At 51.6% G+C, this 22,538-nt stretch overlaps 2 protein-coding genes across 2 annotated transcripts; both read left to right on the top strand.

Moving 5' to 3' along the window:
* The first annotated feature begins 1,928 nt into the window (after positions 1 to 1,928).
* On the top strand, positions 1,929 to 14,778 carry LOC133340628 (40-kDa huntingtin-associated protein-like). The gene is made up of 12 exons (XM_061549006.1): positions 1,929 to 2,042; positions 2,435 to 2,481; positions 5,028 to 5,100; positions 5,810 to 5,969; positions 6,183 to 6,251; positions 6,836 to 6,956; positions 7,107 to 7,199; positions 8,708 to 8,772; positions 9,204 to 9,291; positions 10,349 to 10,395; positions 11,673 to 11,728; positions 12,444 to 14,778. The coding sequence occupies exons 1-12, from the start codon at positions 1,981 to 1,983 to the stop codon at positions 12,523 to 12,525; spliced, it is 963 nt and encodes a 320-aa protein (XP_061404990.1). The 5' UTR covers positions 1,929 to 1,980; the 3' UTR covers positions 12,526 to 14,778.
* A 1,784-nt stretch (positions 14,779 to 16,562) lies between these two features.
* On the top strand, positions 16,563 to 22,087 carry LOC133340740 (germ cell-specific gene 1-like protein). Its single transcript, XM_061549130.1, has 5 exons — positions 16,563 to 16,971; positions 19,097 to 19,144; positions 20,116 to 20,277; positions 21,081 to 21,192; positions 21,619 to 22,087. The coding sequence occupies exons 1-5, from the start codon at positions 16,563 to 16,565 to the stop codon at positions 22,085 to 22,087; spliced, it is 1,200 nt and encodes a 399-aa protein (XP_061405114.1).
* The last annotated feature ends 451 nt before the right edge of the window (positions 22,088 to 22,538 follow it).

Genomic DNA, 22,538 nt, shown 5'->3' with positions numbered 1-22,538 from the left:
GAGTGAGTGAATGGAGGTGTGATACCGACTACGGAGGGGTGGGAGGAGGAGGAGGAGGAGGAGGAGGGAGGGCGTCAAGGTGAAGATTCGAGTGAGGGTTCGAGTTTTTTTTCTTTTCAGGTTGGTGTTGGAGATTCAAGTTGGTGCCATTTGTAATGCACCATCATCATCAGTAGTCATGGTCTATTCGCTGCTGGATGAAGGCTTCTCCATCCCGTCACCATCTCTTGCGTTGCAGTACTGCTGCTACTCATCTGCTGCTCGTGAACGCATCTCGTTTTGGATGCTTTTCCCTCCTTCCTCGGCGCGTTCCGATGGGTCCTAGCCGTGGCACGGCTTCTCCACCTCAAAACATTCCATTAACCGCGTTAACTCAACCCTAAACCATACATCAAAGCCACTGAACAATCTTGATTTGAAGCGTTCGTGGCTGCAGGAATCCATACTCTTTGGTTCTTTCGGTAAAGCCACGTAGTTAGAAAAAAAATCAAACAAAACGCAGCGAAATTAACTAATACCTGTACTTAATCGTAGAACGCATTTGGTGCGGCTGCGTGCTCACCGTCTATTTAAACTCGCTGAGCAAAAAAACCTCTGGAGGCCACGCGGCTTGGATGGCCAGCTGCATCTTTGAAACGTAACCTGCTTTTTTCGCGAGGAAACTCTAAACTGGCATGCAAGCATCCTCCAGAGGTGGCCCCGTCTATTTCTGACACCTACAGTCGCAGCTCTGATAGACTCCGCATTGAGGCGAGGCTCGAGGCAAGGTCAAGCGTCAAGCAGAGACACTGCGATCGAGGGAGTCACGCGCGCGCGTGACGCGTGGCTGAATCAAAGTGGCCTGGAGTCGAGCGGCCTGCCTGGGTCTTACACGCGAGGCGTTGACGGAACACAGCTTCATGTAAGAGTTCGTGAGCTCACGAGTGTATTTGGCCTACTCTTCCACGCTGTCCCGTACGTCTTGGAAGAGAAAGGCATACACACGGTTAGGGCGCCACGGTGGCTAGGAGATGTTAACTACCTCGCTGGGTATGCAGGAGGGCGTGTGTTCGATCCCGACCCTGACGACGATTTTATATTTTGAGTTTGCATTTGCTCCCCGTGGTCGCGTGGATTTTTCGCCGGGACCTCTGATTTTCCCCTCTATATATTTAGAATCAACATCATGCGTTTATAGTGTTTTGCTGCTATGCATTTCCACGTGATAATCCACTTCGTTGAGTTATTATTTGTGGCCAGGTCGCTTCTGAAAAAGAACTAAATAGCTCAGTGGGCCTTACCTAGCATACATTTTTTAAAAATAGTTTATCCAGAATCTGAATATTTATTCATTCTGGAGGACTCCTATGAGCCATAACAAAAATAACTGAAAATTACGATGTTTTTTTGTTATTTTCTTTGAACCTATCTACGTGACTTCACCGAAAGTCCCAAATAATCTGACCCCATTGTTTTTTCATTTCCACGACGTGGCACGGACATTTACACCGCTGCCACTGACATCGTCACTCGGTAAAGCCACTTGGTTGAGCTATCAACGACAACGAGGCGTGTCTGTTGTTTTTACTTCATTGTATAGCTGTCAACCCATTATCAGTGCCTACCCACTACAGACAAATTTAGACTGGACACCCCGTGTCCCTTATACATCTCAACATTCATACTACAAAGTCCCATCACAAGGGAGTAAACACAAACAAATAGACAACATTTATCATTTTTGTGTGCTCGTATTGAAACGGCTGTACGCCCTATGGACCTGCAAACTAAATTTCCCTACACAAGAATGCGAGATAAACCGTACGCACGAGTTGACACGGCATGTAACTTACATCGGGGCGACAAAACCGGTAACCGGTTTCAACGCCGTAACCGGTTACGCACAATCAACCTCACCGCGGAAGCGATCTGCGCATGCGCAACGGGCCCCCCCCCCCCGAGTCGCCGATTGAGCGGCGAGGCGATCTGCGGGTTGTCAACATGATGGAAGGCGACGCGGAGTTTTGGGGCAGGTACAGGGCGATCTCGAGCAAGCTGAGAAAGTGAGTGGCGCTGCGGCGTGCGGTGAGCGAGGAAGGGGCCGCGTGTTGCGGGAGGAAATTGTCGAGCGAAGCCACTGCGCACACCACCCCCCCCGACCCCCAACCCTTGTGGGACTAGATTGCCTACCGGCAGAGCAGAGGGTCTCCCGGTAGAGTATCTTGAGCGTGTGCCGTAGGCCTCTCCGGGCGCCGTATCGGGCGCCCGTTCGTGTGTAATGTTTCAATACTTAGGTAATATTATTATTATTCACCATCACTTCGCGTCTCTCGGTGCATGGCGTTTAATTTGTTTAATAATAAAAAAAACCCAGTCACCTTGTATTTCTCGTGAACACGTGACGTGGATGTGTGTCTTTGCCACTTGTCATTTGCGTTTCGTCCGTGTGCTCTAGACGATTTCTAAGGAAGCCAAATGTCGCGGAAGCAAGCGAGCAGTTCGGTGAGTAAAAGGTGCTCCCGAATCGCATTGAGCGAAACGCCGGAGTCCGATAAAGGCGCGGTCCTGCAATGGCTCTCTGCCGGCGGAAGGGCCTCCACTAGAGGGAGCTCTCGAGTTGTATTTGACCGACTTCTTCCACGTCTCGGAAGGAGTTTGGGAGTTCCCACGATGGAGCCCCCCGCCACACGCAGCCTTGCCGCTCTAACGACTGCGGTGCAGAAGTTGACAAACTTGCACAGTTGCTTCAAGTGCTTGCTGCCTTAGAGATCAGGATGTAACTGGCAGCGGCATAATCCCGTCTTTTCTCATCGACGAATGTCCACAATAGCAGAGCGCTGGGCTTGTATTAGACTACAGGGATGCTTGTATGATATACTGGAGTACTCTGACAAGTGTTACATGAGGTGGTCGAGTACAATTCGTTCAGCTGGGTTAGATGATTAACTTGAACCTAAATCGTGAAGTGGCTTTTTATTTGGACATATGAACCTTATGGCGCGACCCCAGTGTCCCATAAGCCCCCGGCTCTCGCCTAAGAATATTATAATGTAAACTGAAACTTTGCTCTTTTTCACCAATGGGTTTGAAGGATGGTGGCAAGTGTTGTCTTGTTAAGCTATGCCTTTAAAACTGAAAACTACTTACCTGCAGTACCTCTATTTAAATAAACTATCGAAAAAACGATTCACACCCCTCTGTCAATCATCGTGTTTCTCAGTGTGGATTTGTGAACACACTTTGTAAACAGTACATAAAATAGTACGCATTTTCAATGCACTGTTCATATTGTAACAAGCGTTTATTCCAATGTTACTCTACAGAGTAGGAGGTCGCCGCTCCTCTTATCCGCATTGATACGAGCGGTATGTGGGGACGATGGCTTAAACGCAAAAAAAACTATCTACACAGATGCATACGGACAAGAGAAGTATTATCAAACAGGAGGAATTAACGGTGCAACGCATCTCATCTGTTAAATATCTGCAGGTAATAGGATTGTCATCGATTGATCCTGGCTGCAGGCATTGATAGGTCACAAATAATAATGAAGATAAGAGAGCAGTTTCACTGTATTGTGCATACCGTTATGACAAATAAAGGACTTAAGTCGTGTAAGCAGTTTGAGCAGCTTTGGAATAAGACTTATGATCCTGCCCATACCCGAGCATGGAGTGCATTCGCTTGTTCAGCTCTTCTGCGCATTCGTCCTCGCCGCTGCGCTTGGACATGACGTGACAAAAGAATGATCCGCGCCAGGTGGGTCGCGGCGTTTATGTGCGCGGTGGGACGGAGTCGCCAAAAAGAAAGAAATCCATTACGATTTTTACTTCTGTTTATTTGGGACCCTGTGGTCCCGCCATAAGGTTCATACGATCTCAACCAATTAGTACTGCCATTCATAGAGACGTAACATTGGGCCACGCTTCTTGATAAAGGGAGCTATGCTCATAAAATCTCCTCTTGTCGGACGTACTGACTCTTTCATCCACACTAGGATGGTGATTGTGCCATTCACTTTCATATCTGTCAGTACATTATATTATTTCATAAATGAGCCCTGTTTTTTACGTTGATAATTGTCCTCAAAATGATGCCCTGCATATATCGTTATGATGCATTTTTTTTTATTTGACGAAGTTTACCTAATTTGTGGAACTGCCCTTAAGTAACAGAAGTGAATAATCACTCAAGATGCTGCTACGTTTGGGTAGACAGCCTTCACCGTTAAGTGACCCATCTGGTCGTCTCTCAGGCCACTTGGGTTGTTTTGTTCATGCTGGTGAACCTAAGAATACATTTTGACAGCTGCAGAGTTGTGGCACTGTTTTAATATGGAGGCAGAAAGCCATTGTGCCCTAATGCATTGTAATTAAAATAGTTTAGAGTAAGTGAAGACAAATAGGAATCTGCCTTTAGTTAATGAGTGCTAATGTGCTCTAAAGAATACATTGTGACCACAAAGGGAATTCAGTTACTTCAGGAGTAAAGAAATGTGAGTCGTGTCAATGTCAAGTGGCTGGTAATGTAGCATACATTTTTTATAATAGCAACAACAATTACGTGATGAAATACAAATTACAATTATCGATTGGCATACTCTGCCATGTCATACATATTCGATTTAATGTTCCTTTTTACCCGGAAGCCCACATTTTCTCCAAGGATGAACATGGCTTGCTCCACTTTCTCAAGTTTCTGGTGCAATCAACAAGACCCCCTTCAAGCAGGAGGCCTTGTTGTGAATGCCAGCCTAATTAATGCCCTTCCAACTGAGCAGATGGGGCACAGCATTTATTTTAGTGACTCATTGATCCCTGATTATGGGCTGAATTCAGCTGCCCAAACTCAGGGGAGAGTGTATAAAAATGCGACACTATTAATGGCTTTCTCCAGAGTGTGTGCTAAAAGAGTCAGCATTTTTTGGCATGTATTTTCACTTGTATGGGACATAGGGAGGGGAGCCCTTGCCTGAAGCAATCGTAAGTAGCACTTTAAAACTTATATTTAAAAGCATACTTATTTTTTGTTTAAATCCCAAACAACAGGATATCTTTCCCGGGAGCTCAAGCAGCAAGAGTGTTTGCAGTACGCTGGATTCTGCAGCCTCGCCCAAGCCAGGTGAAGGTCACCAAGCCTCAAACTGGTTGCATTTCAAGAACGTTGGCTCCAGATTCACCCCATTAGTGTGAAGGCTATTTCATGCCATGCTATGTGGAAATTATTGCATCATATCTCCCACTGCACCAGAATAAACAGTCATTCCTTCAAAAGCCTAGGTTAAATTACTAAGCATGCAAAACATTCCTTTACTTAAGCCTGGATAAGTCACAATTGACATAGCTTTAACTTCCATGTGGTCATCTATAAGCAATAACCGATCCACTCACGCACATGCCAACCAGACTCACCCACCTCGGTTCTCATTCACCCACCTACCCTCATTCACCCACCTACCCTCATTCACTCAGCCACCCAACCACCCAATAACCCTCACTCAAATCATCCACCTGCCCACACTTACTCACCAACCACTTAAACACCCACCCTACCCACACTCATTCAACCACTTCGTCGCCTACCTACAACGACAAAGATATCCCGTATGGCCTTAACAGACTGTAGGGGTAAGTGCTATTAGCGAGCACCTATGAAGACCGGCACGGTACACGAGGGGGTGGGTGGCCAGCACCACGCCCGACCACCCTTTGTCTCCCAAGTGGCGATGTTCACCACACCAGGGCTCACCTACCCTACCCACACGCACGCACTCAGTCGCCGTCTGCCTCCACGTGTTCTCACTGCCACCCGGGTCTTCCGCTGCACGCAGATGTGAGCAGACGGTGATGAATGGTCTCGGGGAGGCTGAGGCGCTGACCGAGGCGGCGAGGTTGTTCCTCAAGGCGGAGGTGGAGAACTGGGAGCTGCGCTGCCCGGGCCTGGAGGAGAACCTTCAGGCCGCCATCAACGCGTACAACTATGCCGTCAAGGCAAGCCCGGGCACGCCGCAGGGTCTTCAGTTGTTAAAGTGTGCCACCGGCGCAGAGTTGTTCACGAGAGTCGATGGGAGGGAATGGAGCGCAAGGATGGGATGCACTCTGTACTTTTAACATTTGGCCAGTATTGTGAACACCGATACTCGCACTTGCCTCCTTGCATATTGACGTGTGTGTGCGTGTGTTTGTGTTGAAATCCATCCCCAGGTGTACATAGAGATAAATCGGCCAGCTCTGGCTGCAAGCCTCTGCCTTGAGATTGGATATTCTCTTAAGGTGGGCGATCAGATGCACTTCACCTGTCACACACGGCATTGTACGCGTTACAGTGGTGCAAAAGCAGATATCGTGCTAACACTGCGGCTACAGCTGTTCTCTGCGTGTTGAGTGCGTGCCGCGTGTTTTTTCTTTGGCACGACGTCCCGATGTTTTCGCTCTGTGCCGGGAGTGAAACCCATTTCCATGAAGAAGTTGCCAGGACGTGGAGCTAACGTCAAACATTGTACCAACCAACATGGGGACACGTCCTGAAAAAAGCCATTTGAGAGTTCTAACCATCGAACAAAGACGGTCACCGCATTGCACACTTTCAGATGCGCTTCTGCAGCCATCTGGAACGATCTTCCTTCCAATATTAGGGAGCCACTGGAGCTATGCACTTTAAATCATCTCGTTTCTTTAGAACTGCTTTTTGTGTTTCGTTTGTTGTCCTTCCCCCGCACCTCCGATTAGCACGGTTAGCTACGTACGACGCGAAATAAGTTCAACGTACCTACAGCGCTGCTGTGAATACCCAAGCAAGTAGTCTTGCAGTTACCATGCCCAGAAGCTGCAGTGTTTGGTTGTTTTGCTTTCCGTAGGGCTTGGAGCGACCAGGGGAGGCGGAGGTGTTTTTCCAGCGGGCGGCTGAGCTGCAGTACCAAATGCCCATAGAAAGCCTGCACTCGTTAGGGCTTGCCGCCTCCTGCAAACTGCTAACGCGTAAGCCCAGCTCGCACTGCGCAACGGGGTTGTAACATGCGTACACACTTTTATTAAAGTTTTCACGTTTCGATTGGCTTCCACCTCTAACTGCACAAGTGTGTGCTCGTGTGTGGCGGGGTGTTTCCGCGCGTGCCTGTGCGCGTGCAGGCGACTACATGGGAGCGTTGAATGTTTTCACCGAGATGCAGCTGACGGCAGAGCAGAGAGCGCCCCGCTTTCCCGGCACCAATGCGCCGATCGGTAAGATTGACTGGCCCGCGACACGCTGATTGATGAGTAAAATAAACAGACCTGAGGTGGCCGGGTGAGGTTCAGAGGTCGGAACGCTGAGCGAGCTGCCACTGCTGAGATCCTGGGTTCAAATCCAGACAGCTGCCCATTATTAAACCGCATTAAATTAGTTTTTTGACTTAATGTGGCCATATTCCAGCTCCTGGAGAATTAAAAATACCACATTGAATCGCATGACATTACTCTGTAGCATGGTGGGTGGGCAAGTGCTGCCCCCTGGTGTGAGCAAGGTCACTTTAGGCAGTGATTCTTAACCTGGGGTGCACGAGATGCCCTTTCTGGGGGTGCGAGACATGGCCAGATTTTTTTAGAAGGTAAATAATCGAAAACACAAATTAAGCTTGGGCACGTAAGTACAATGGGGGTGCGGGCTGCAGTGAAAGGTTAAGAACCACTGCCTTAAGGGATCTGGGAAATAGTTCTGCGATATCTGCTCTTGAGTACTGTTCTCTAACACGGTCAGGCACCGCTCTGCAACAGTTCCAAATGGATTCCCTTAGTCTCATGCTGCTGAGAATACAGTCGGGATTCACCTTTGGGGGGTGGGGGAAAGGTAAAGCAATCAAAGTAATAATAGTTATCTGTTCAACTCTACACACAACATACACTTATTGGGTGAAGTCAGCCAATGCACTTTCCAGATCAACATTAACTGGCAGCGTTTGTTGTTGAAACAGGAGAATTCTGATCCATTCGCTGCCTACTGAGTCTCATCAGCGGTTTGCGTTTTGCCCGCTTTGGCCTAAAAGTCATTGAAAAAGAGATATTTTAGCCCCACGAGCTTTACCTGAACTAAACCAACAGACTGACTGACTGAGGCTTGTTATATATTTTTGGGTTTCCGGATGAATCGTAAGCAGTTTGACGTGTGCTAGAAAACCCAGATCGTCCACATTTCTGTGTTATTGGTCATCCACCACTGGCTTCATTGGCACGCCCAACAATCCGGTAGATATCATTGCATCTTCCTTCCACAGATGGCAGCACCATCACGTTAACACAGTAATACACTGAACAAAACCCGACTTCCTGGATGCTGAGCTTTGTCGGTTATCAACTTTCACCACCAGGACAACACCCATTTTCTTGCCACACAGCGCTCTGTTTAAGACGTTGCTTGAATTTACATTTTACAACATTTATTGATCAGGTTAGGAAATATCTCCAGTAACGATCCGCACTAACCAGCGTGGTGAATTATGAGGCGCGTATCTCTGCACCCGCTCCCCCGAGCCAGCGCCCCCAGTGATAGTGCAGTGCTCAGGCACGAGCGACTCTGCTTTCACCGCTGCGCCACGGGACGTATGTTGAACCTCTTTCGCGCCGCACGTAGCCAACCGCGCTAATCGGACCGTGGAGGGTGTCGACGACTTGGGAGGAAGCCCTTGTGCAGCGGCGGCGGATTGATCACGGCTGCCACTGACGAACGCGTCTCGTTTGTCGTGTGGCTCTCGCAGGCGCCTTCAGTGACATCATCGCACGCAGCGAAGTGGCACGGGTGCTTCTGCTCATGCTGCTGCAGGTGGGTGTGTGTGCGCGTGTGGGGAGCGGTGGTGTAGCGGTTAGCGCTACGCTGCGCTACGAACCTGGCGACCCGGGTTCGATTCCCGCTCACGGCCAACACCAGTGACGATTATCTGAACTGGTCCTTAGGTCGACTCAGCCTCAAATGAGTACCTGGTGCGGTGTGTAAACATCGCCACTGGGGAGACAAAGTAGGCCGGGCGTGGTGTTGGCCACCCACCCCCTCGTGTGCCGTGCTGGCCTTCATAGGTGCTCGCTAACAGCACTTGCCCCTACAGTCTGTTAAGGCTATATAGGGGATCTTTGTCTTGTGTGTATAGAGAGGTGCTCACTAACAACACTCGCCCCTACAGTCTGTTCAGGCTATACGGGGGTGGGGATCTTTGTTCTTTGCGTTTGCATGTTACAACACCACGGGGTGCATTGCAGCCTCCGCCCCAGCGGCTCGCAATGGAGCACGCCAAGACGCTGGAGAGGTACGCGTGGGAGTCCTTCGAGAGCCCCGGGCAGAGCAAGGGTGAGTGAGGCTGCGCCAGCTTCCGTGCCCCCGTGGCTCAATAAAATATCCCCCCCCCCCTCTTGGTGAGTCTCGCACCAAATTTATTTTAGCACAGCAAAAATGTGGACTTGAACTGTTCCATCTGTATAGGATCGAGCGTTTCTCCCTTGCAATGGTGGATTTTTTCCGGGGTTCTCTGGTTTCCTTCCACATGTGAACACTCATTAATTGGCCGATTACAACCTAATATGTAGAGGTCCGCAGAGCTTGGGCAACTGTTGACGCAGGCTCATTGCATGGCTGCCTTCCTGGTTGTCTGTGGTTCCTCTCTCCCTACGAGAGTGAGCGAATATACTAGTGCTTAGCACTGCACCAGTAGCGTGGCGAAGTGGGGTCTGTCTGGTGGCGGCTCTGTGCAGACGCTTGGGAATGTTCATGCTCCTACACAGTCTTCCGTTCATGTGCCGCACCGGTGTCAACTCGAGTTCTCACCTAGTTGAGCAAAATTAACCTGAAAACGTCGCGTGGCTTTGAGGTTCAATTCCCGTGGGCAGCTGGACACAGCAGCGGTGGTGAGTTGTGCTCAGCACCGCTGATTGATGACATGATTTCCTTTCCAGACAGCGGCGTAATTGGCGAGGCTGGGTCATCGTGTGCTGTCTGTCATAGCCTATGTAGGAAACGTCGGGATTTCCCAAAACGTACAAAATGTATTAGTAATGATTCCTACATGTCTCCGTCTCTCCGCACATAAAAAATGTAAGTGTTTGTTTCACAAGCCGTCAGCCACACGGCCTTCTGGCAGTGCATCATTTAAAGTAGCATTGGTTCAGCACAAGCAAAACACTGGTTTCGACACACAGCGTCTCATCAGCAGAGTCGGACTTGCTTGAATCACTGCTGGCGAACTGCCGTCCCAACCTCCAAATGGTATTTAAAAAAAAATACAACCGAAAAATAACGACGCTCACGATTACTCCGAGTTAGGAAAAACGGAGCGCTCCGCATCTGTGCGTCGTGCGACTTGGCCGCCTCCAAGGAAGTGGATGCCCTCTGCTTGTCTGTGTGGCTGCAGTGAACTACTTGACCGACGAAGTGTTTCTCCTGCTGCAGTCGGTCGTGGTAAGCTATGCTCACCGGCGCGCTACCCATCTGTGCCTGCGACTGCCGACTGGGACCATAGCTTCCCTTTAGAACAGTGGTCCTTCTTCTTAACCTGGGGTGCACGCTGCGAGATGCCCTTCCTGAGGGTGTGAGGCATGGCCAGATTTTTCTAGAAGGTAAATAATCAAAAGCCAAATTAAGCACGGGCACGTAAGTACAACCACTTTGTTGCATTAAAGCTATGTATTTATTACCATAATAAATGTTTTTATAATTGAGAATCAAAGGGTTGCAAGGCTGCAGTAAAGGCTAAGAACCACCGCTTTAGAATAACATCATCACTGTGCGTAGCGACGGTGAGCAAAGTGCCGTCACTTAAGTTTCGCCTTTCCAAGCATTTCAGTTTTTCACAAAGCTCGCAAAACGCTGAGTTCACCTTGACTCTGCGTGTAACGTCATGTGCTACGGGTCAAGTTCAAGAGGTCGTGAACTTCACCACGACCCTCTCCCCATCGCTACCTTCCACTGGGTCCTGGAGTTGTTGCTGCGTAGGGGCCTCTTAGCAAAGGGGTTGTTCTAGGTGACTCTTGGTCTTTTTGGTTTGGGGCTACTGAGTTACCCACTCCAGCGCTTGTCTTGGTAACCTGCCCTACTCCGTCCTATGCAGGTAGCCCATTCACCGCAACCACCGTTTCCCGATTACAGTAAAACCTTGGATTACGAGAATAATTCATTCCGGAAAAGTGTTTGTGATCCAAAGCACTCGTATATCAGTTGTGATCACGTGACGCTCGGCAGACAAAGCATATACGTGCTACTCGTATTGCAAGACCTCGCTCGTTTATCAAATTAATATTTATTAAAAAATTTTGCTCGTCTTGCAAAAGACTCACTAACCAAGTTACTCGCAAGCCAAGGTTTTACTGTACACATGTGGCAGGCGTTTTATTAAATGAGCATGTCCTCTTCGGATGCTTTATTTCAACATATTTCAGGCTTTCTTACAGAAAACTCGTCATCATCGCGAGCCATGATCAGTCCACTACTGGATTATTGTCTCCCAAAGCTGCACCCGTCGTTAGTGTCTCCCGGCGACGTAACAATCCGCCGAGCACCTGCACACTAGCCGGTCTTATCGCTTCGTAATGAACATCGCTGCGTAGTAATTAAACACAAGTATGTCCGGCCAAATCGATAAAGGGTCTAGGAGTATGGAGGCGAAAGGTGACGGTTGTGTGGGCTGCCGTGGTACTACTACAGTGACGGTTGTGTGGGCTGTTGTGTTACTACTACAGGTGTCATGCCAAGAGAAGGACATCGAATCGCTGAAGGTTTTGCAGAAGGAACTCTGGTGAGTCCTTGAAGTGTCTCTGCCGCCCCGCTCCACGCCCGCCCCTCGTCCACTTCCCCTGTTGCCTCCGTCTGTCCCCCGTCTCTCTCGGCACTTGCTGGCCTTACATTCCCTCCTGCCGACAAAAGAATGGGTAACCGTTGCCCTCTTGGTATGTTGCGTTGAATAGTTTTTTTATAACAAAAAACTCGGGAAAATAAAAGGTATTGATTACAAAAACATCATTCGGTATTTACTGTGTGCGAGGACATTGGTGATTGTGTAGCTGCTGTGACGCAATTGCAGTTTTTTGGTACAAATTTACGTCCTTTCATCTTGTTTCTGGCCATGGAAATGAAAAATAGGTATCACCTTTTGCACTTACAGATTAAAACCTCTCCCACGGTTCGATTAATTGTCTCGTATCGGGATTAATATTTGATTGCGTGATTTAAAAAAATCTTACTTATCTCCCGGATTGTTCTGCCTCATTTGGGCTCTCTATCGCAGTTGTTCCATCTTGTTCCTCTGCCTCCCCTTATTAAGTTGATTCGCCGAATGGTACCGTGTCCATATAACCTGCAAAAGCCGTGATTGCCACTTGCACACATGAATTTCTATGAGAATTCATTTCAATTGCTTTATCTGTATGCATCCTGCTTCCTCACCTTGTCATCAGCACGGTCGCCCCTCGCCCACTCTGGCTGCCCGTTGTGCTGTGGGTCCGTGTTTCCAGGCCTCTGCTGAGCACAGAGCAGAACCACTTGATGCACCTCGTCATCCAGGAGCTGCTGCACCCGTCCGGAATGGGCTACTGAGACGAGGCGATGGCTGCCAGGAGCCGCTGTGTTGGCTATGCGTGTTCAGGTCGTGCGTGTGTTTGCGTTTGTACATGTGTGTGCGTGTGGGCACGCATGTGGAAATGTATGTAAGTATGTTGAACTTCTTTCGCACCGTACGGAGCCAACCGTGCTAATCAGAAGTGCGGGAGAAGGACAATGAGCTAAACACAAAAAGCAGTTCTAAAGAAATGAGTTGTCAATCTAGACGATGATTTAAAAGTGCATAGCTCCAGTGGCTTCCTAATATCGGAAGGAAGAGCGTTCCAAACGGCCGCAAGGTAGGGCATCTGAACGCGTGCGAGACAGTGACCCTCTTTGTTCAATGGCTAGCCAAAAGCCGCTGCGAGGATGACTGAAGTTCGGGAAGTTGCAGCGTAGCGGTAAGCAAGCGGCGCTACAAACCCAGCGACCCCATTTAATTTCTGCTCAGAGCCAATAACGGTGGCGAATATCTGAACCAGTCCTGGGCTTATCCTCGGTCGACTTAGCCTCATATGAATACCTGATGCGGTGTGTGAACGTCGCCACTCGGCCGGGCGTGGTGCTGGCTACCCACCCCCGAGTGTGCGGTGCTGGCTGTCATAGATGCTCGCTAACGGCACTTGCCCCAACAGTCTGTTAAAGTCGATATGAGGGGTGTGTGTGCGTGCGTGCGCCGGTATTACTGGAAGTTAAAAGGCCACGCCGTACTGTATGAAGAAGCTAATGCCTTTGAACGCAGTGGCTTTGGAATCCCAGGTACCAATCATTTAGCTCGCAAGATTAAACTCCGCTGCCCCGGATGTTTGCATTTAAAATATATATTTGATATATTGTTTATAGCTCTCGTCGGTCTCATCTCATTACTTTCGTCAGCTGTGACAATTTCAAAGCATTTGAAAGTCGTGAATGTGCTCTGTGGTGTTCTCTTTAGTTGTGCGCACGGCGGCTTGCGGTAAGCCGTGTGCAACAACTTGTCGTTTGGTAATGACCGCGTGTGCCGACCCTAATGGATAGATAGATAAATGATGGATCGTGTGGGTGGACACCGGCATGCACACTCACGCGGGCAAAGAACGAGGAGTGCGGAGAAGTACATTTTTTAATTGAGCAAAACATTGCCCTACGTGTTTTCCGTACGGCAGAAAATTTTAGTTTTAATGCGGACCGTGTAGACTTTTCTCATTCAAGTCCCACATGGCCATCTGAGTTAAACAGGTGTGTGTGTAAAGAACTGTATTACGGTAGCCTTAACCCAGCCATTTACGACCACCCTGGAAGTCCATTTTAAATTATGGTAATTATTTGCAATTTAGTTTCAGATGGCTTGCTGATCTACGGTCGTCTCGTAGCTGTTTGCATAGGTGCGCGTATCGGGTAGTCGCTGTGCTCTCCGCATCTGACACGAGGCTGTGAAACGAGGTGTGTGCTGCAATTTGGCCTGTGGGCAGGTGAGCGCGCACCCTACCTTGGAATCTGTCGACCCTTTGCCGGAGGAGTTGCAATCTGTTCGGATATCCTGCCGCTTTTCAACTGCGGTGGTGGTGGGCCCTCTACCTCGGACCCCCGTTCGAACCCAAAAGACCCCGGTGTCGGGTGGCTGTTGAAAGTTGTGAGCGGGTGGAGCGTTCGGTGGCGCGTTCGCGAGCGATTCCCACAACGCACATCAAGAGCCAAGGTGGTGGCGCACCCACGGGGGAAAAAGTCAGTGGATGCCACCCACCGCGGCCTCGCGATCGCTCCCTGCCCACGACGCCACGTCGCGCCCCTGCTGCTCGGCAGACACGCGGCACGCGGAGAGAGCCACCTCGAGGCAGCGGTGCCGCTCGTTGTGGATCACTCCGACGCCCGTCTCGGGCTTCCACCCAGCTCCAGCGCCCTCCTCGCACCGTTTGTTTTGTCCTGACCGTATCGCGTGATGAGTTCCACGCGGGAGTTCGAAGCGGGTGTCCGGGCCTCCCCAAGTTCGGCTCGGTTATTAAACGAGAACCGGTTGCAAACGTGCGATAATCGGCCTCGTAGGCCGATCACTCCAAGGTGTGCACCCTTCCCTATGAGCCGTCCACGTTGATGCCCTCTAATCTGGCACAGCAGTGGCTTTAACTGGATCGCTGATCGTGGCCGGCCGCGAATGAGATCATGATGTATTTATGAGCTGTCCAGCAGTCACATTCCGTATGAATTGTGTTTTCACCGTGTCCACGCGCAAACGCGGCCTTGCGTTGTGAAGTAAATGGGTTGTGTCAGTCACGCCGCCTCGTTTCATTATTGGCTCATTTATCATGCAACGTCGTCGGGTGATGGTTGTGGATGACTTTGTATACGAACACGCGCACACACAGACGCAAAGGTGCCCCGTGTAGCCTTCACTGCTCGAGCAAAGTGCTGTTGGCGAGAACCTATCAAGGTTGGTACGGCGCCTGGCAGGGGTGGTGTGGCCAAAGACAAAGATCCCCGTACAGTCTTAGCAGACTGTTGGGGCAAGTGCTGCGAGCGAGAGAACCCTTTGAAGGCCGGGGCGGCACACGGCGTAGGAAGTATTTATACATATTGACTTTAAACTCTCCTGACTGCAGGAGTTCATATTCTGTTTTTTTCGGTGAAGTCACGTAGATAAAAAAAAAACAAGCGGTCGTCATCAGACCTTATGACGACCGCTTGTGTTGCGATCGATACGTCGTGAGTGGTTTTTGAATTTTAATTATTTTTATTTGATTATTTTCCATCTACGCAACTTTACCGAAAGAACCAAAGAGTACAGATAAATAGTGCAAAATGTGTGAATGACATTTAGAGCCTCTCGATTTCTCAGGTGCAAACAGATTATTGAAAATAGGAACAGCCCCTGCAATGAGCCCCTTGACAAAGTCACTCTCTTCAGTTTCTACAACTGGCGGTCAAATCTCCCTCCGAGTGCGCGAGAGCCCCCCCCCCCCAAACACCGGCGACGATCTGAACCGGTCCTGGGCCTCCCCCTAGGTCGACTCAACCTCAAATGAATACCTGGTGTGGTGGCGCGTAAGCACCCAACCTACCCTCGCGTGCCGTTGCCGACCTTCACAGGTGCGACTCGCGAACGGCACTTGCCTTGAAAGTCCGCTAAGGCTATACGGGGGACCTTTGTCTTTGTGCCAGTGAAAACAACGGTGGTGCGCTCAGCGGCCCCTCGGCTCTCTCCTCTGTCTCATTACCGCGGCGGGGCCGAGCGAGCGAGCGAGGGGGTCGCGGCATTTCGCCGGTGGAAAGTCGCAGGCGGAGGAGGGGGAGGCGGAGGGAGATGAGGGGGGACGTCGTCCTCCGACAAGGAGGCTTCGTTGCTTCCGCGAGAACTAGAAACAAACCACCCCCCCCGGCGGCGGCGGCGGGGATGTTGACTCTGAAACGAGAGGCGCCGAAAGCGGCGCGCAATCGTGAATCGTGACGAGAGCGACGCGGGACCTCCACCACCACCAGCAGCACCACCAGCACCACCACCAGCACCACCAGCACCAGCAGCACCACCAGCAGCACTACCAGCACCACCACTAGCAGCACCACCACCACCAGCACCACCACCAGCAGCACCATCAGCAGCACCACCAGCAGCAGCACCACCACCTGCACCACCACCAGCATCACCACCACCACCTGCACCACCACCATCAGCACCACCATCAGCAGCACCACCACCACCACCAGCACCACCACCACCACCTGCACCACCAGCACCACCAGCACCACCACCTGCACCACCACCAGCACGCGCGCCACGCTCCACTCGCGTGCCGCGTGGCCGTGCAGAGACTCCTCGCCGTGGCGATGTGAACGCGCGCGCGCTCCAAGTGGCTTGGTGCTCGAACGCCGCCGTCTCGCCTCGGTGGAAGCCGACTCTGTTTCCGAGGACTGCCCCGTTGAGGAATACATTTCATTTTTTATTCACCTCCAATGAGCACGGTTGGCTACGCACGGTGCGAAAGAAGTTCAGCACACATACACACGAATTATTTTTTTGAGTGTGGCTGGTTGTTGGTGGTGGTGGTGAGCCGATAGCGACCATGAGCGCCACGAGGAGGTGCCGCTCGTCGCTGGCCCTCGCCCTCAACACGCTCGCCCTGCTGATGGGCACCGCGGCCTTCTTCGGCAGCTACTGGTGCCAGGGCACCCAGCGAGTGCCCAAGCCGCCCTGCGACCCGCAGACCGCCGACAACGCCGCCGCGCTCACCAACTCGGCCAGGCGAGATGCTGTGGCTCCTGCTGCTGCTGATGCTGCGGCTGCTGTGGCTGATGCTGCTGATGCGGCTGCTGCTGCAGATACGACGGACGTCGCGAAGCGGCGTGGGTGTCGCGTGAACGGCTCGGAGCACGACTCGCCCCTCGCCTGGGAGGCGGGAGACGAGAAGTTCGTGCTGCGCCACTTCCACGCGGGGCTGTGGGTGTCGTGCGAGCAGAACGTGGCGGGCGCAGGTGAGAGGTGCAGGGTGGGAGCAGGTGGGGGGAGCAGGTGGGGGGAGCTGGGTGGGGGGTGCAGGTGAGAGGTGCTGGGTGGGAGCAGGGTGGGAGCAGGGTGGGAGCAGGTGGGGGGAGCAGGTGAGTGGGAGCAGGTGGGTGGGAGCAGGTGGGGGGAGCAGGTGGGGGGAGCAGGTGGGGGGCGCAGGGTGGGGGGAGCAGGTGGGGGGCGCAGGGTGGGAGCAGGTGGGGGGAGCAGGTGAGGGATGTAACCAGACGCTGCTCCTCCGTGCAGTTCACTTATGCCTGCTCTTTCATTCTCTCTCCCATTGCCGTGGTGTGCCACGGGTGAAACGTTTAACCAAAAATAAATTTGAGCAATTGTGACCGACTGTTCGGCAGCAGCGTTGCTGCAACTGATAGTGGCCCGAGATGACAACACGACCACAATGCACTTCTTCGCGAAATGTTGATTCAGGCCGTGTGCTTTTCAAACATTCGGGGTGTGTTGTTCGAGACTCAGAATTCGCAGCGACCCCCGGCACTCTCGCAAAACAAACAGACGAAGGTCGTTGCGTAAAAACTACACAACAGCAAACAACACACGACATTACGCACGCCACGAAGGAAACATACAAATGATGCACGCGATGCCGCGCGCGGTGCACCGTTACATTATTCAGCAGTCACCCGTGTGGGCCAGGGCCCTGACGAGGGTTCAATCCAATTACAGCCGTGGCATTTCGCGGTCTGCGCCCCGGTAAAGGCTACAAACGGTGACCTCGCCTGCTGATGGTGATTGGGCGATTCGTAATTTCGACCCCGTGAAGACAAAAGCACAGGCAGGCACATGCAGGCATAGGCAGGCACAGGCAGGCACAGGTAGGCACAGGCAGACACAGGCAGACACAGGCAGGCACAGGCAGGCACAGACAGACAGGTAGGCACAGGCAGACACAGGCAGACATAGGTAGACACAGGCAGGCACAGGTAGGCACAGGCAGACACAGGCAGACAGGCAGACACAGGCAGACACAGGCAGGCACAGGCAGACACAGGCAGACACAAGCAGGCACAGGTAGACACAGGCAGACAGGCAGACACAGGCAGACACAGGCAGGCACAGGTAGGCACAGGTAGGCACAGGCAGACAGGCAGACACAGGCAGACACAGGCAGACACAGGTAGACACAGGCAGGCACAGGTAGGCACAGGCAGACACAGGCAGACAGGCAGACACAGGCAGACACAGGCAGGCACAGGTAGACACAGGCAGACACAGGCAGGCACAGGCAGGCACAGGCAGACACAGGCAGGCACAGGCAGACACAGGCAGACACAGACAGGCACAGGCAGACACAGGCAGGCACAGGCAGGCACAGGCAGGCCGCACACTGCTGGTATTTGTCTATAGAATTCAGACCCCAGCATGGACGTGAATGGACCATGTATGTTTGCGTACGTTGAACTTCTTTCGCACCGTACGTAGCCAACCGTGCTAATCGTATGTGCGGGGGAAGGACAACAAACTAACACGCACACACAATAAAAAGTTAGTTTTAAAGAAATGTATTTTTCAATCGAGATTTAACATCGGAAGTAAGAGCGTTCCAGACGGCCGCCAAAGCACATGTGACAGCGCCGCGCGATGCGGAGACCGTGTTTGTTCGATGACGAGCCATCGAACCATCACCCAAGTTGATCTGTCCTTGAACAATCCCAGTGAATGGAATGCATCCTAAGGGGCAGGGGGACGTGAATCGTGGAGATGGAGCGATGGTTGCGTCGCCGGACCGCGAGACAACATTTTGCTGTCATCATGCGCCAGAAGAGGACGGAGTTTGCTGCGTTGTGTTGCACCAATGCTGCTGAAATATCACTCCCGTAATGCCGTGCGTGGTCTATGAGATGTGTACAAAAAATAGTTAAAGCTTAGTTATAGATTTGAAGTTTTCGTGACTGCAAGGATTCATATTCTTTGTTTTTTTCGGTAACGTGACTTCACCGAAAAAAACCAAAGAGTATAAAGCTTAGTTGTTTGTGTGTGTGTGTGGAGAGAGGGCTCTGGGAAGGTGGCGTGACGTCTGCCTCTTTGTGTCGCTAATCACACGCGGGCGAGTCGATGACGATCTGCGTCTTTCAGGGGAGAAGTGTCGAACTTTCATCGACCTGGCCCCCGCCTCAGAGAAGGGTAAGTTGAGCGCTGTGCTCTCTGTGGATATGCGTGAACGCGTGGATTCTTATTATAATAATTATAAAGTACAATGACGCATGTGCGACCGTCACAAATATGGTCTTTGGTTCTTTCGGTAAAGTCACGTAGAAATAAAATAAGTTAAATAATTATTTAATGTATATTTTTTCCCTGCGTTACTTATTTAATTAAAACATTTCTACGTGACTTATTTAATTACATTTCTTTCTACGTGACTTTACCGAAAGAACCAAAGAGTAATTCCTGCAGTCACGAAAGCTTCGAATCAAGTTTTCGCCACATGTCTGCTCTGACCATATGACGGTCCACGAGCGAGTTGGATGTTTGCGCGTGGCGGTGTGACGGTCGTGTTCTGTGAATGCTCACAAATGCGATTTAAAAAAATCAATCGATATATTTTTTCTCGCATACATTCGCTTACTTTGAATGCACAGTAAGGCATTTTTTTTCTGGGGTGTTGTCCATGCTTCTCTGTGCACGTGTTACCGATTAATCGTGGCTGTATGTCTGTGTACATGGCTCTGAGTGGAGGCATGCTGTTGCTGTGTACACGTGTGTGTCTATGTCTGTGTGTGTGTCAATGTCTGTGTATGTCAATGTCTGTGTGTGTCTATGTCTGTGTGTGTGTCTATGTATGTGTGTGTCTATGTCTGTGTGTTAATGTCTGTGTGTGTCTATGTATGTGTGTGTCTGTGTGTGTCTATGTATGTGTGTGTCCATGGCTCTGTGTGTCCATGGCTCTGTGTGTGTCTATGTCTGTGTGTGTGTCCATGTCTGTGTGTGTCTATGTCTATGTCTGTGTGTGTCTGTGTGTGTCTGTGTGTGTCTATGTTTGTTTGTGTCTGTGTGTGTGTGTCTGTGTGTGTATGTGTGTGTATGTCTGTGAGCGTCTGTGTGTGTGTGTCTATGTTTCTCCGCGTGTGTGTTGTCCACGGCTCCGAGTGTAGGCGTGCTGATGCTGTCCATGGTGTCGGAGACGCTGTTCGTGTCTCTGCTGTCTGTCGGCTTCCTCCTCATGTGCCTGGAGCGCTGCAACGCGGCCCACGCGGCCAACGTGGTCACGGGCCTCAAGCTCAACGCCTTCGCGGCCGTCTTCACCGTCCTATCCGGTGCGGAACTTTGACGACGACAACGCCGCTGTCCGCCTCTAGATCAAGCCCCAGGGTTCGGCAATTCCAAAAGTAAAACAAGGAGAGCCATTGGCTTCGGATTCCGTAAAGCAAAAAAAATCGAAAAAAAAACACTAAATATTTCGAGAGTCGTAATAACGCAAGCGACTAGGGGAGGGCACTTCGTGAATAACAAGACGAAAACACCAAAACACGAAACGTTACGGCGCAGGCAGAAGTTGATTTCTCATCAGCTATGTTTCGGGTCGCCATATGAGACTGGAGTAAAAGCGCGTAGCTGTTAGCTGCAGCCATAGTGCGCGGTATACTGAATGCGGTGTGCCAGGTGGAAGAAAATATATTCCGGTCCGCCGACCGAGACAGATCCGGGGCCAGCGCCGCTCCTGTATATACGTTGAACTTCTTTCGCACCGTACGTAGCCAACCGTGCGGGGGAAAGACAACAAACTAAACACAACAAAGCAGTTCTAAAGAAATTGGGTTTCTATCTAGATTTAGAAGTGTAAAGCTCCAGCGGCGTCCTAATATTCGGAAGGAAGAGCGTTCCAGACGGCCGCGGAAGCGCATCTGAAAGCGCCGCGCGATGCGGCGACCGTCTTCGTTCGATGGCTCGAATCCACCAACATCGGCGACTGCCACTCGTAGTGGATTTTGACGGAGCTTGAGCCTTAAGGTCCAGGGTAAACGACGGTGCCCCCCTGACCCCATGTCCCGTGCATTGCCCACCCCCCCCCCTACCCTCCCTCTCTCCGCCCTCCGCTCCTGCTGAATGTGCCCGCCAGGCCTGCTGGGGATGGTGGCACACATGATGTTCACCACCGTGTTCCAGGTGACCGTGAATCTGGGCCCGGAAGACTGGAGGCCATACAGCTGGGACTATGGCTGGTCCTTCTGGTATCTCTCACGCTCCCTTTCCGCGCGTCACATCTGCGTCTCGCGCTGTGCCTGTTCATGGGGGGAGCCGGTGGCGCAGTGGTGTCTGCTCGCCGCGCGACCAACCTGTCGGCCTCGATTAAGTTTTGCCGAGACGTGGCTGGGGCCACAACCACCCGCTCACGCACCGTGCATGTCTTAATAGTCGCTTGCCAACAGCGTTGCCCGTCCACAAGTCTATAAATGACACAAACGTGACGTGGCACGAGAGGGTCTTACAGATTGGACCAAACCCCCCCCCCCGATTAGACTCTTTGATTCGTCATCTCGAATGACCCGTGACATTTCCCCAAATCGCACCGGGTTGGGTGGGTGTGTGCGGGATCGTTGCAAGCGCGACGTCGTTTTGTCTCTTTCCACCCTTCCCACCCACCCCACCGCTGCCAGCTTTGCCTGGGGCTCCTTCACGGCATGCATGGCGGCCTCGGTGACGACACTCAACAACTACACCAAGACGGTGCTGGAGTTCGGCTGCCGGCAGCGCCTCCTACGCCAGGGCTTCAGCGCCGACTCGCGCCGCCTGGGCGCGCTCACCACCACCTCCCTCCGGCACCCCGCAGCGCCACCGCCGCCGCCACCGCCGCCGCTGCCGCCCCCTTTGCCCGCCCGCCGCTTCGCTCCTCCGCCCACCGCCCCCTACTCCAACCAGCATCAGCAGCTGCAGCAGCTGCAGCAGCAGCTGCCCTGGGTCTCGGCAGGCCACGCGCCGAGGTCCAATGCCAGCCGCGAGCGGCACAACGATTTCAGCATTGTGGCACCCAGCAATGCGGCGGCCATCTTGGCGTACAGGTCCGTGTACCCTCTCGCGCACAAAAACAGAGCGCTTTTGAGCGAGTCCTGTGAAGCTCCGCTCTGAGTGACGAAGCGATTCTAGAATACGAGGACTGGTTTCCAGCAGTCGAGTTCTGACGGTGATTTTAGAATCATGCCCACAAACTTTCTATGTTTTTTGATAGGAAACGGCCATATCATGAAATCATCACTCCGATAGCAGATTGCTAAATTGATTTTCTGATACTCAAATGCAATTTAGATCAGAGATGAAAAAGGTTTGAACGTCTGTGTGTGTAAATTGCATGTTACCAAGCTGCAACAGATTAACGTTTGGCTCAAGTATGTGCGTGGGTTCACACCGGATTGCCAAACGTGCCGCGATAATTCATAAGTGCAACATCTGCCTATCAAGGCTGTTGCCAGACAACCACTGCACCGTCGATTGGCTGCCGTGTAACGGCGGAAATAAAGCGAAGAGTGTCGTGTTCCAGTGAACCTGCCGTGATGGCGAGATGTCATCTTCCTCGCCTGGG

The sequence above is a fragment of the Lethenteron reissneri genome, chromosome 10 (genome assembly GCF_015708825.2).
Source record: "Lethenteron reissneri isolate LAM-NWPU_2019-01 chromosome 10, ASM1570882v1, whole genome shotgun sequence".
Classification (NCBI taxonomy): Eukaryota; Metazoa; Chordata; class Hyperoartia; order Petromyzontiformes; family Petromyzontidae; genus Lethenteron; species Lethenteron reissneri.
This window is presented reverse-complemented; position numbering and strand designations above follow the sequence as displayed.